The 13,441-nt window shown below is 42.4% G+C and overlaps 2 protein-coding genes across 8 annotated transcripts; one reads left to right on the top strand and one right to left on the bottom strand.

Annotated features, from left to right (window-relative positions):
• Window positions 1–557: 557 nt before the first annotated feature.
• pygo2 (pygopus homolog 2 (Drosophila)) lies at window positions 558–5,246 on the bottom strand. 2 transcript variants are annotated; one of them, XM_020623784.1, is made up of 4 exons: window positions 5,038–5,246; window positions 4,236–4,299; window positions 3,566–3,618; window positions 558–3,400 (listed from the first exon to the last, which is right to left on the bottom strand). In XM_020623784.1, the coding sequence occupies exons 2-4, from the start codon at window positions 4,285–4,287 to the stop codon at window positions 1,718–1,720; spliced, it is 1,788 nt and encodes a 595-aa protein (XP_020479440.1). In that variant the 5' UTR covers window positions 4,288–4,299; window positions 5,038–5,246; the 3' UTR covers window positions 558–1,717. The 2 variants fall into 2 exon arrangements, with proteins under 2 accessions (XP_020479440.1, XP_020479441.1); XM_020623785.1 differs by lacking the exon at window positions 4,236–4,299.
• LOC109973905 (SH2 domain-containing adapter protein E) lies at window positions 3,632–12,673 on the top strand. Of its 6 annotated transcripts, none has more exons than XM_020623789.1 (8): window positions 3,632–3,977; window positions 5,989–6,198; window positions 6,407–6,997; window positions 9,124–9,250; window positions 9,796–10,032; window positions 10,596–10,818; window positions 11,131–11,250; window positions 11,527–12,673. In XM_020623789.1, exons 3-8 carry the CDS (start codon window positions 6,488–6,490, stop codon window positions 11,708–11,710), a joined length of 1,401 nt encoding a protein of 466 aa, XP_020479445.1. In that variant the 5' UTR covers window positions 3,632–3,977; window positions 5,989–6,198; window positions 6,407–6,487; the 3' UTR covers window positions 11,711–12,673. The 6 variants fall into 6 exon arrangements, with proteins under 6 accessions (XP_020479445.1, XP_020479443.1, XP_020479442.1 ...); XM_020623787.1 differs by having other exon boundaries at window positions 3,632–4,039; XM_020623786.1 differs by lacking the exon at window positions 3,632–3,977 and adding an exon at window positions 4,284–4,568.
• Window positions 12,674–13,441: the final 768 nt, after the last annotated feature.

Here is a 13,441-nt window from a genome sequence, read left to right as displayed (position 1 = left end):
GTCAAAGAAATTACATCTGCTTCAACAGCTTTTTCCAACCCTCATTTTAATACAACCATTAGCAAAGAAATAAAATAACAGGAATACAAACAGATGAGGACAAGTACAAAAAAAAACAACAACAAAACAAAACAAAACAAAAAAAAAAAACACTCTTTACTTTAGAGTTCAGTACCTTTCTGTTCCCCACCTGGTGAGGGACTCGCCGGTTCCTCCAGGAGGCACCAGAGTAGAGCGAGAGCACAGCACAAATACCAGTATAAAATAAAAAGGAACAGCCGAGCCAGCGAGAAAAGAAAGGCGACTCAGACGCTGAGTAAAGAAAAATTAAAGATAGAGAGAAAGAAGAATAGTTATAAACACCTTATACCGTGACAGAAATGTGAAAAGGAGTATTTTTCACTCTTTAGTTATTTGGTCTAACTCAAGGCCTCCTGCAGTGCAGAGGTCAGAATATAAACAGGAACAGATCAGACAGTTACTGCATTGGTTCACATGCAACCCCCTCCCTCTTTTTTTTTTTTCAATGACTATGCACATCTGACATGACATGATATCACTACTCGCTATGCCAACACCATCCAAAAGCACTGGTTTCACAATTCATGTGTACTGTAGAGATAATGTTGACTCAATTGTACTGTATAAAAAAGGTCAAAGTTTACAACCAAGACACACAAGTTCAACTGGTTATTTTGTTTGTTGGTCAACTTTGCAGCATGATCACAACTGACGGGAGTTCCGGACAAATGGTTTGTCCTAATATTTACAGATGTAAACGGTGGTAAAATCCTCTCTGTGATGTGTGGATGAAGTCTCAGCCCAGGACTCCTGTGGTTTAGCACTGGGTACAAAATGACATGTATAAGAAATATGGGGTCAAAGTGTATGTGTGTATGTATGCATGTGTATAGGCTCAGGAACCGTCATAAAACCCTTTTTTTTTCCGCACTTGATGTTTATGTTAGCAATATGCCTGATAGACTTTACACTGCAATATACTGATGTATTTTTTCCATTTTCTTCACTGGCTTTCAGTAAAAAAATAAAATAAAATAAAAAACTGTGATTAGGCAGTGCTGGAATGAAGGACTGTGTTGGCAAATACAGCTGTGAATGAATCCCAAGTCTCTTTTAGAATTTTAGGGGCTCTTTCATTTTGTTAATGTATAGATTGGCTATATCACATCCATTTCAAATTAAAGCTGGAAAAAAAAAATCTAAATCAAGTTGATAATTTGAGTTAATGTATTAATACACAGTAAAGGAATATTTCAACATTACTTTCCCGGCCAAATGTGGGTCTATGTGTATCTGAAATATCATCTCACTGGTGAGTCGATCACAGTCAGTTAGTGCAGGAGCTTCTGTGCCAGTTAGTCACAAACGGTGTGAGGTAGTGTGTTGGTGTCAGTGCTTTGCTGGTTGGCAGGCTAGATGTCTCAAAGACTGTGTAGTTGAACATTCATCATGATTTGACTCCTATATCGGGGGTGAAGAAAAATCATCTGCCTAGAGTCACTCAAAGTGCTATATTATAAGCATGAACATCAATGAGTGTGTTTTTCTGTGTAGTGAATGAGTAAAGGGCTAGTTGGGAGAAAGCTGGGCAAATAGCTGACATGACACAGAGGTCATTCAGTGAGATCAGAGCACAAAATGTCTCTGTTTGTCCATATGTGTCACACCTTCATGCTACTCCTTTTCCATCCACTACTCAACTCTCATTAGCTGCCACCAGCTGGCCTAAGCCCTGGCGCACAAAGACAGCCTGGATGTCCTTAGTCTTGATGCAGAAGTCACAGGCCCAAACAGCAGCGCTCTCACGAGTCAGGAGTCCATATGCTGGTTCTGTCAGGCCTGTGCAATCACGGTGGAACCAGCGTTGGCACGATGCCTCACATAGGATGGCATCCTGATCGTCGTGTACCTCCGCCATACAAAGGCCGCAAGGGAAGACCATCCCAGTGCCACCAAGTTTTCCAGGGCCAGAACCAGGCCCAGTGGAGGGGGCAGTAGGACCAGGGGGCAGAGGGGACTGGGTGTTTGGGGTTGAGGTGGAGTTAGATGGGGGGTTGGGGTTGCTGCCAGGAGTGTTGCTTCCATTGTTGTTTGTCATGTTGTTCTGACCTGAACTGGGGGCAGCGTTTGGCATGGGACCACCAGCACCAGGAGTGTTGTTTTGCTGGTTGTAAGGGGTGGAGCCAGAAACAGAGTTAGGAGGAGTAGATTGTTGCTGTTGCGGCTGGGTAGAGCTATTAGAATTGGGGGTGTTTGTGTTGCTAGGGGGCTGTAGCTGACTGTTTGGTGGGTGCTGGGACTGGCCTGATCCATTCAGGGGACCTGTAGGAGATGAATTGGGATTAGGCTGTGGTGGTGCTGAAGGAGGCTGACCAGGTGTATTGGCGTTGGGCTGCTGGACGTCAGGGTGTCCAGGGAAGCCCCCCCCAGGCTGTGGTTGGCCAGAGTTAGGAGGAGGGCCAGAAGCAGCATTACTAGGGGGACCATTGGGATTAAGGTTAAGCTGTTGCTGCTGCTGTTGTTGCTGCTGCTGCTGCTGCTGCTGGGGCCCAGGTGGTGCCCCTCCTCCACCAAAGTTCTTTCCATCCTCATTGCCTGGCCCTGGCGGACTGGGACCAGGATAGGGACCGTCCTGTGAGGGAGGAAACTGTCCTTGAGGGGGCATACCTGGCAACCCACCCACCATGTTGCCTCCGGGGCCGCCACTCATGCCACCCATCATGTTCATCCCAGGACCCATTCCTCCCCCCATAGGAGGCAGGGGGCCATGTGGGGGCCCTCTGGGACCTGCGCCACCAGGCAGTGGTGGGCTGTTGAATGGGTGTCCACCCTGCCCATGCTGCTGTTGTGGAGGCATGCCAAAACGAGGGTGGGGTGGCCCTCCTCCTCCGGGACCTCCCATACTCCCTGGAGACAACATGGGATTGAATCCTGGCCCAGGGTGCATGGGTGGACTGAAATTTGGTGGCATATTAAACTGAGAAGGGCCACCAGGGGGGAATCCACCACCGCCTCCTCCTCCCCCACTGCTGCCCCCACCACCACCTCCAAAGCCAGGCATACCTCCAAAGCCTAGCTGGTGGTGAGGTCCAGCGTTGGATGGAGGGCCGAAGGGTGGCCTCCTTCCAGGCTGACCACCACCTGGTCCTCCGGGGCCTCCCATGAAGCTCATGCCTCCACCTATTCTGCCGCCACCTCCATACCCACCTCCTCCACCTGCACCTGGGCTGGGAAGAAATGGAGCACCACCTGGTCCACCTGCCCCACTAGGTCGGGATGGGGGCCCAAAGTCATCATCAAATGGGTTGGAGGCAACCAGGTGGTCCACCATAGGCGTAGGAGGAGGTGCAAACTCAGTGAGGTGGGAGAACCCCACCGCCTAAAACAAGAAAAAGAAAGTGCAAAGTAAATGTTAGGTTTTTTCAGTGCTTTTATGAAATCAGATAATTAAAATTTTCATTTTACCTGTCTGTAAGGTGCATTTGACACAGAGAATATTTCCTTTATGTAGCAAAACAGTCACATTTCGAACAATAACTTTTACCTGAGTCGTGGATTTCCTAGCCTTCTTCTTCTCCGGGCTCTTCATCTGTGAAGCTGAAATAGTAAAATATGGAGGAAAGGGGTGGAAAAGGGGAAATATAATATTAGTCACAAAGAAAAAAGGCTTCAATGTCCAATACTCTTAGTCCACCGCCAGTCAAGTGTAGCATCACATTTGGATTGGCCAATACCCCTTAGTGACAGAGTGGAGCAGCTTTAGACCTAGGGCCCTCTTTTTCAAGTCCAACAGTTGAGATGGATTCAATGATGGGACATAGACTGGCATGAAGACAAGATGCTGAACATCCAGGCGTTATCATCACCAAGGTTATGAAGCCTTGAATCGCATATGACCCAGGCAGACCAAATGACCCAGGCGAGAGGGAGAGAGGCCGTAAACAGAGGCAGAAGAGGTAAGGTCAATGAGGGAGACAGGAAAAGACGAAGACATGAGAACAAGGAAACGGAGCTGAAGGTACATTGATAGCAAGATAGACATGAACCCCGTTCACAGATTCACTCTGTGAGAAACAGCCACCACCGGAAACAGTCGTGAACTTTACATATGGGAAAGGCGAAAAGGGATTTGCTAACAGCACCAGTGCAGCCCATTGCAGCGCAGTAATGGATGATTCCGATCTGATTGGGATATGGGTGAAATTAATTCCTACCTTTGCTTCGTTTTCCATGTCCCGCCAGTAGTCTCCCCGATTCGGCAGCCATTAGCTAATATGACTGTCGGTGAAGTGGCATATCACCGTTCATATGCAAGAAAAAAAAGGTTAAAAATGACGACGTCTTGAAGGCTATGAGCCGAGTAGGTGGAATCTGCCTTCAGGTCATGTCAGTAACGTTAAAATTGTTAGCATCACAGCAGTAACTAACAGATATTGCTAACTATATTATATTGTAACACCGGCCCAGGTCTGCAAACTCCTTTCCAGCTGCAAATCTTTCGCTACGGTGTCTGTCACGCCGGGATTTGGTCACCAAATAAACGTCAGGTAAAAGTGTGAGCTGGTTCTCGTTATTTAACAAAAGTTCGCCTTGAATGGAACTGGTTGCTTGCTACCTGGCTTATCTGCCAGTACAAGCAAGTTATAGAGCACCCCTCCCTCTCTTAAAGATCACTTGCAGATGTGTAGCCGAGAATTCGACCAGCTAGCTAATGCAAGCTAGTTTCTACCTTGGTTAACTAGCTAGCCACGTTACCCAATGTGGCTGGCTAGCAGCGTTGAGATTTCACCCTGCAGCTGCAACACTGGAATAATAATCCGAAATTGTAATTTATTGTTCTACATTCAGTTGTGAACACGTGCACTTATTTTTACTTATCACAGCAATCATTAGATAAAGCAATCGATCACGTTTTGGAAACTGTTGTTTACTATGCTAACATTAGCTTACTAGCTAACGTTAGCATGCCACTGAAGAACTAGCCATCTTGCAGACTGTCTTGGAAGCAAACTGTACCCTTTCTCCGTTGCTTGCTCTGCTGTCCTTTAAATTGAAACTCTCTGGTGTGTCATTGCCAGCAAACCAGTCGTCACACGGTGTATGCTTGTTGATCCACCATTCAACTATAATTCATTCAAAAACGCAAATTTTGCCATAATTATCATGGCCTTCTTTCGCCACCGGACAAAGAGGGACAAGCAGGAGTATCGCGCACCATGGAAGGTTACAACTTGTCGCAAAAATGGGGGTGTCGATAAGTATGCTTCATCATTATAAAAACTTTTTTTTTAATTTAATAAAATGCAGACTGTGTTGTGCAATAAATAAAACCATAATATTACTTTTGAAAATCTACCAGCATCACCGTTGTCCACAGTGTATATTTCTCCAATTTATATAAAAACTGTTATACCTTTTAGTGGTACATATGGAGTTGCTCAGAACGGACCACTTTCCAGTTGTACAGTATACAATTAAAGCAGGGGTGGACATTAATTAGGTAGCCAATTAAGCACATTATCAAGTGACATTGTGGTTATTATTGAATAAATATCAGGATCAAAATATTGATGTAACTGTCAACTTCAGTTTAAGTGGTTACCTGAAAAAAACTTTAGCATGAATGGAGGTAGGATGCAGGCTACAGATGTGTGTGACAGCCTGCAGTAGCTAGCATTTTATGAGGTTTTAGTGCTGTTTGTTCTCACTAGCGTTTTTTATTCGTATATAACACTATTAGTTTGTAGGCTATACTATAGTTGAAATAGTGGTTCCATATTAGTCAAAATATAAAGACAAGGAACAGGTCATTATCCTTGGTGGGTAACCTGGAAAATATCAGTCTAAACTAGAATAACGAACTCATTAAAAGGTGATTCTACCGTGGTGTCTACAATTAAAAGCGTATCACCGCCCACCCGGCCTCCCCCTCTCAACCACAGATACCCCCTCCCCTCTATCTTCCAGGCGCAGTCAGGAGCCTCATTGCAGCAGAGGACACTTGTTACACCAGTTTTGCCGCTCTGGGAATGGGACCAGAAACCATAAGCAAGAAAAACTTTGCCTACTTTCGGGTCTTCCCACTCCGAAGACATCTCTTCATCCAAAGGGAATAAACTTTTCCTCCAAGCAAAAAAGGAACAGGTTTATGAAAATCACAAATGGGATAACTTCTAGGTATTTATTCCTTTTTCACCTTGCAAAATAGATGTGAAAGGATGTAGCCTAATTGTTTTGCTTACGAATAGTTTGAACGTAGGGGTTTTAAGAATGACTGAAAACATTTATGACATGCTTTAAACTGAGGTGTGGAGATCCTATAGTCTACACAGCCTCGATCCTAGAATAAAGCAACGGAAGTCTTTTGTTGGTGTGATTTCTAAAGGTGCGTCTCTGGGGCCCTGGTGTATGGAGCTAAAAGGTGTCGGCGCAGGCAGAGAGGTTTACTGGTTTCCATCAGTTACAAATGGCAAAGTGGTTCAAGGAGTTCCCCATCAATCTAAAGAATGGTACCGACAGGATCCGCTCAGCGTCAGAATCAGGCTCTCAACCAAGAGCCAGTAAAGCCGGGCTTGTGGCCAGCATAGGTACCAAAACCACCAGCTCCAAAACGGGTCATCGTAAAAACTCCTCTGCAGACAGCACAGGTGGAGGAGGTGGAGGGGGAGTTGGGTCTCTACTGTCTGGAAGAAACCGCAAGAACTCAGCCACAGAGTTAAGTAGAAACGGTGTAAGCTCCCCGAAAGATGGAAAAGTTTGGGACAACCTCCTGTCTGGGAAAAGTCGCAAGAACTCCAAAGCTGAGCCCGTGTTTGAGGAGCAGCACAGATCCCTGAAGAGCTCTGCATCTGCCAATGCCTACATCAACCGGCTGATCAGAGTGGACAAACAGGACAAAAGCCCCAACTTCAACAACGGTACCATCACCAACCAAGTATTACCCGAAGCAGAAAAGGCCCAGTGCAAGACAGAAACTGTGAGTTACAATCTTAAGATCATCTTAATATAGGTCTGCCAGTAATATTCTGATGTTGTAACCGGCAAGAATACGTTTCCTTTCTCCCCTGTTTTGTTTTTTAAATTACAGCTCATTGTTCTGATCTCTAACAAAAGTATATCAGTTAATGAACAAATATATTCATTACATTTTTTTATAACAATAAGGCACTTCATTTTTGTTCTAAAGAGCAAACAGTTTTTGTCAAATTAATTCTTACATACAGTTGCTAACAGATTTTGGTGGTAATTTTTTCCCATAGAGTTTCATGAAGAGTAACTTTACTCAGATATTGCACTCAAGTACAATTATGAGTTGTTGTTTTTTTTTTTTTTTTTTACTTTAGTTGAATACTTTCATACATTTCTACTCCCAAACATTTCAGAAGAAATACACTATACTTTCCAGACCATTACATTTATGTACACTTTTAGATTAACACAGAAGTTTAAGAATCAATTTTTTAATAACGATTAAACTACCAAATGTCTTGAAGAGTTAAAAGTAGCTCTAAGTCGACCAGCTACAACATTTATTTGCTGCTAATGTGTTAAAAACATCTGAGATCAATGATAATTTAAAATATAACATGTAATACTGCATTTTTTTTGCCAGAAAAATACTTTTCATTCCTAAAGTACATTTTGTTACTATCATCCTGCTTTTACTTAGCCTCAGTAAATCTGCCATAGCAGAGTATTTCTGCAGTGTGGTATTGTTGCTTTTATTTAATTAAAATATGCAAAAGGTTCTTTGACAACTGCTGAAAGATTGATGTCAAGTTAAACAAAATGAATCTAATCTGTGGCACCTTTGTCTGATTCTGTCAGCAATGACTCTACTCCAGCAAAAACAAAATATGTAGTGTCATTAATAGTGACAATGAAGTAACCAGGATCCAGCTCAAACTCTGAAAACTGATATTATTGTTTCTGTCTCTCCTTCCTCTTTGTCTCCGCTTCCCTCATTGTGTCCTCTCTTTCCAGTCTGGTTTTCTTTCTCTCTTTCTCTTCCGCTACACCCCCACCCTCACATCCACCTTACCACCCTTGAACACAAAACTGTGTTCATACATGAGGCCTTAGCCTTCCTTTCCTGTGTGTAATCTGGCTCAGGAGTCCCATTCTCTCACCCCCTCCCACCGCTTCATCCCTTTCTTTCAATAGATTCAGGCCCCTTGGTGAAAGACTATCATGTTATAAAAACCATGATGTTATTTGACACTCAGGCACTGACCCAAGTCCCCTCCAGCTAGGCTTTGAGAAAAAGGAGAAAGATAGACAAGTAAGGTATAGTGACAGTGGAGAGATGGTGAGAAAAGAGACAGATTAAAGAGAAAAAGTTTTATGTTTCCAGATTGGAGTAAATGTTCATTCTTAATCTCAGATTTGCAGCAGCCTCTAAGTGTGATTCGTGAAGTTCTAGTAATGTGTTATACAGTATCTCTATGAGTTTCGCACGTAATGCAGTTATTTCCACAGGAGGTGGAAGCATCTGCTACTTTAGTCAAACACGGACAAATGCCAACATTTCTTTAGAAAGGGAGCACAACCAGAAGAGATCAGAGATTATTTTTACAGCCTACTATTGTCTCTTGGCTAGTAATAACCATGAAATTATATGGCACTGATAAGATGATAGCACAGTCAGGCATGACTGGTGTGGCAGAACAGAGGTTGTTATCACAGGGAAATGAATGTGAAGAAAGTGGGAATTACAACAAAAAATGAAAAATGAGGTGCCAGGTATTCCTCTAACTACTGTAGCTGAAGCCTGCCTTGTAGTTTACTAAAGTTACTTTACCATTTTTTTGCCTGATGTGTCCCTACAACCCAGTCAGAAGAGCTCCAGTATATCTGGAGCTTATTTCCAAGAGGCCCTGTTTCTAAACTTCTACTTTAGTTGATTAGCTGATCAAAAATGAATTTGCAATTATTTCGTAACTGATAACTGTGTCAGTCATTTTTCAACCAAAAATCCCAAAGCATTTCAAATGTCAGTGTTAGATTGCTTTCTTTGCTTTAATATGGTAGTAAGCTGAGTGTTTCAGGGTTTTGGACTGAAATGCAGGAAACATATGGATTTTCTTGCATGTTTTGATGCAGGTGATAATTCTTGAGGACTATGCAGATCCCTTTGATGCTCAGAAGACCAGAGAGCAAAGGGAGGCAGAGAGGGTTGGGGAGAACGATGGTTACATGGAGCCTTATGATGCCCAGCAGATGATTACTGGTAAGGCTTGTGTTAACTATGTAGCTGTCAGCTGTTACAGTATGTTTTGACTCTTCACTCATTCCCTGATTGCTGAATTTGTACAGCTACATTTGTGTGAATGAAAGAATTCCTGTTTTAGCCTCTCCAGGACGAGCAGTGAGAACATGAACTCGTTCCCCTAGTCCTTGCCGTACCCCATGGGGTTGCTATGGCAACTGTGCTGGATTTGGACAATGGGTGCAGTTTCCTGCCCTTGCTTCCTCTTTCCTGCCTCTGTTTCCTGGTACTATTCTCTAAAAAGGAAGTTGGTCCTTGGTGCCCCCTCCTCCTCTCGGATGCAGCTCTGTGTAAACCCTTATATGGATCTGTCTGACGATTTATCAAATTTCCCAGCATCCAGAATGACTGGTGGTCTGTTGTCTAATCACATGCTCACCTGACCTTTCATCCCATTTTTTTAAAGTAAAACTTTAACAATAGCCTGCTGTAAATGTGAACATGTTTTATTGTAGTGCTCTCATTTGATTGTACTTTGATTTGATTTCATGTTTTCTGCCTGCAAGAGATCAGACATCGAGGATCTAAGGACCTGCTGAAGGTGTGTGTGGTGATGGAGGGGAGTGATGGATTAGTGAAGGAAGGTCAGCCCACACCTCCACAGATCTATGACATCCCATATGAGGGGAATGGTGACAGTGACAAGACAGCAAACACACGGCCAGAGCTGGACACCCGTCCCTCCACTGAGTACGAGCTGCCCTGGGAGTGGAAGAAGGAGCTCGTTGTCAAAACTCTGTCAGGTACAGTCAACTACGTTGGTCACACCACAAGCAGGTAGAACCTGATTGCAAGCACAGTAAGACCAAACTTTGCATTGATACTGGAAAATATACTTTTAGTGAAAGTGAGGAAATATTTGCTTTTGTGCACAACTAAATTGAATTTTCAGCACTTTTAAATGTTTAAATTTTTCTTATCTTTATGTGCCAAATAGCAAAAACCTATCAGAGTACTAAAAAAACCCAAAATCAAAATACACACTGACTTTAGAATATTATTAGATTCTGATATGGATTTGCTTGCAGTAATGTTTATGTAACACAGTACCAATCCTGCCTCTTCTCTACCTTAGAACAATATAAAAAGTGTTTATTCAAAAAATAAGCCCGGCTTGCGTTCACATTTATATTTTATGCCTCATAGACCAGCAGCATAGTGAATAACACCCTGCATGAAATGTCAAAGTGATGTCTTCTTATTCTATATTTACTGGAGGCTTCTGCATTTAGTTCAAACTTGGGCATAGAGTCAGTTGTTACTTTACATGAACTCATATCTTCTCTCATCACTCCTCTTCCCCCAGCACAGTTTGACAGCCCAGCCAAAGATGAAACGCCTCACCCCACGCTCACCAGGCACGCACCAGCCCAACCACAGTCGCAACATCAGCATCTGAGGCAGAAAAGCTGGACTCAGAAGATCCTGCGATCCTCCCCACCCACTCTGTTGCCTTCATCCACACAAGGCAGCAACCCTGACACTGAGGTGTGCAGTGTGGACCCCTCCCTGCCCCTGGAAAAACAGAGGTACTAGTACCTTTATGACAAACACAGAAACAATTCATGTAAATCCTGAGCTTAATTTTTGTAAGGGGTATGAGAAAAGATATTGATGCAAAAAACATGATAGTACCACAGTGTAAAATCAATATCATACTCAAACTATATTGTAAAGAATCTAGAATAAATGTTTTTCATTCTTGAAATAACCACACTCCAGAATATAATACATTTCAGTGTTGTGTAAAACTATTATTTATTTTCATGGTTTTAGTGTAAAATAAGGTTCTGCACTTCATTAGTAGCAAATGAAATGTAACCTCCCACTCTCTGTCTCAGCTGGTACCATGGGTGTATGACGCGCCAGGAGGCAGAGTTTCAGCTGCAGTCCTGCAAAGAGGCCAGCTTCCTGGTCAGGAACAGTGAATCGGACAACAGCAAGTACTCCATTGCCCTCAAGTGAGTATACCACGAAGGTGCATTGGCAGGATTTAAGGGAATGAGGTATTACAGTACTTGCATAATAAAAACAAAACACCCATATTTTTTATAAAGGAATTTGGATTTAAATTTTTCCAAGAAATGTTATTTTCATGTACTATCTAACTAGGCTCATAACACACACCAGAAGGTATGAAGTTATTATATTCTGGGTTAATTCCTATTACTCCTCTCCTCTCCTCTCCTCTCCTCTCCTATCCTCTCTTCTCCTCTGCTCTCCTTTGTGTGACTCAGGACGAGCCATGGCTGTGTTCACATCATTGTTGCCCAAACCAAAGAAAATGGCTACACCCTGGACCAGAGCAGCTGCGTGTTTCCCAGCATCCCAGAGGTGGTGCACCATTACTGCACTCAGCGTTTGCCTTTCAATGGTGCAGAGCACATGACCCTGCTGCACCCAGTGGCGCGCATCCACTGACTCCACCCCAGCCCAGCTTAGATATATTAAACAAACACACCTCTAGGCCTAAATGGACAAAATGTTCCTAGAAATTGGTCATGACCTCACCTCTAATCAGTGAAGCTCACTGTGTACTTTGACTAGCAGGCCTCTCTTTCTTACTTATTTGCATGACCCTGTGTTTATTATTTTTGTCATCAGAAATTGTTTGTGTCTAGAGGCTCTCAATGGCCTCTTCTGTCTTTAATTGACTTTGAAGTGCAGCTGATGCAAAACATCGAGGCTGCTGTTTTGCATGTGAACAAGGAGTAAGCATAGTGGAGATGACGAGACACTTTTAATGATCAAATGTGACTTGCATTGGGATTCGAATGTGAGTCAGACATAGATGTGTTATTTTAGTTATCCACTGTTGCTTCATTACAAGTGGCATTTGCTATTTTTGTTATTGTTACTAAGCAAAATGTCTTAAAAGCAGAAAGTCCCTTAGACAGTGATTTGTGGCTCTCTTTCCCCCTCTAGTGGATATACCCATGCACTGCACCAACTCATCAACAAAGAACTTCCTTCATTCCTCAGAGTTTATATTTGGTAAAAACCATGCACAGTTTCTCATTCCACTTATCAAGGAATCAACAAAGACCAGCTATTTTATGTTTATGCTTGGAGCAGATTTGTAATTTATGATTTCATACTTGCCAGTTTTCAGTAACTGCTGTCCCTTGAGGATTTCCTGTTCTACTGTGAATGAGGGATTTGTTTCCACTGTATTATGTTGCACTGTGAAGAGTGAGTGATTCACCCTGATACAATGTGCTTGAAGGGAAAATGACTTTACAATAGTTTGAGTTTTTTATGACAAGAACTGAGATTAAATTTCATCTTCAACACGCCCATAAAACAGTCTTGCAAGTTATTGTGATTTATGATAAGGAAACACTGTAAAATTAATGTCTTAAGTAAGTTTTCTTTAGGTCTACAAATGAGGATTATGAGTTATTGTGATTTATGATAAGGAAACATTATAAAATTAATGTCTTAAGTAAGTTTTTTTTGGTCTACAAATGAGGATTATTTACAAGTATAACTGGAAGAGTTAATGACAAATACTGAAGGAAAGAAGAAACATTTGTTTAAATATCAGAATAAAAGGAATTTTGTCTTGTCATAGCCTTTCTCTTTCTTCATTCAGACCCCTGATAGTAAAAGGTTACGCTGTTTTTCCTCAGTGCGTTATGCCCCCTGGTGCTAAGAGGTAAAACAGCAAATTGAGAAGTGATAACTATGTGTATTATAGTCACTGAAGTCCTCTTTTTCTTTGTGTATTCTAAGTAAAAGTAATTTGAGGTTGTGTTTGTACTTTTAATTTAGTGACATGCTGTTAACGCAAGCAACTTTGATCTGCCAAAGCCAAATGTTATTTTTAGGCTAACAATAAAAGATTTAATTTACCTTGGTATAACTTGTCTTATATTTTGTGTTTTTTGGAAATCTGCCATTCCCATGTCTCTTTAAAGAAGAGATGGTAGTTTTTGGCACAACAATCAAACTGAAGTAATTCAAGGAGACACACCTGCTACCCATTTTTTTTCACTGGCATCCTTTGATATATGGAGACCTGCTTTTCAGACTTTGTAAACCACATTATAATAAAAGGTCATGCAGGGATGTATGTGTCAGTGATGTGTGCTCTGAAAGTGAATGATCAAAGCATCAATCCATCCCATTTTCCCAGAGGAGTCAGCCTCT

This window comes from Monopterus albus, unplaced genomic scaffold (assembly GCF_001952655.1).
Source record: "Monopterus albus unplaced genomic scaffold, M_albus_1.0 scaffold310.1, whole genome shotgun sequence".
Classification (NCBI taxonomy): Eukaryota; Metazoa; Chordata; class Actinopteri; order Synbranchiformes; family Synbranchidae; genus Monopterus; species Monopterus albus.
The sequence above is the reverse complement of the archived record's forward strand: the minus strand, read 5'-3'. Positions and strand labels throughout refer to the sequence as shown.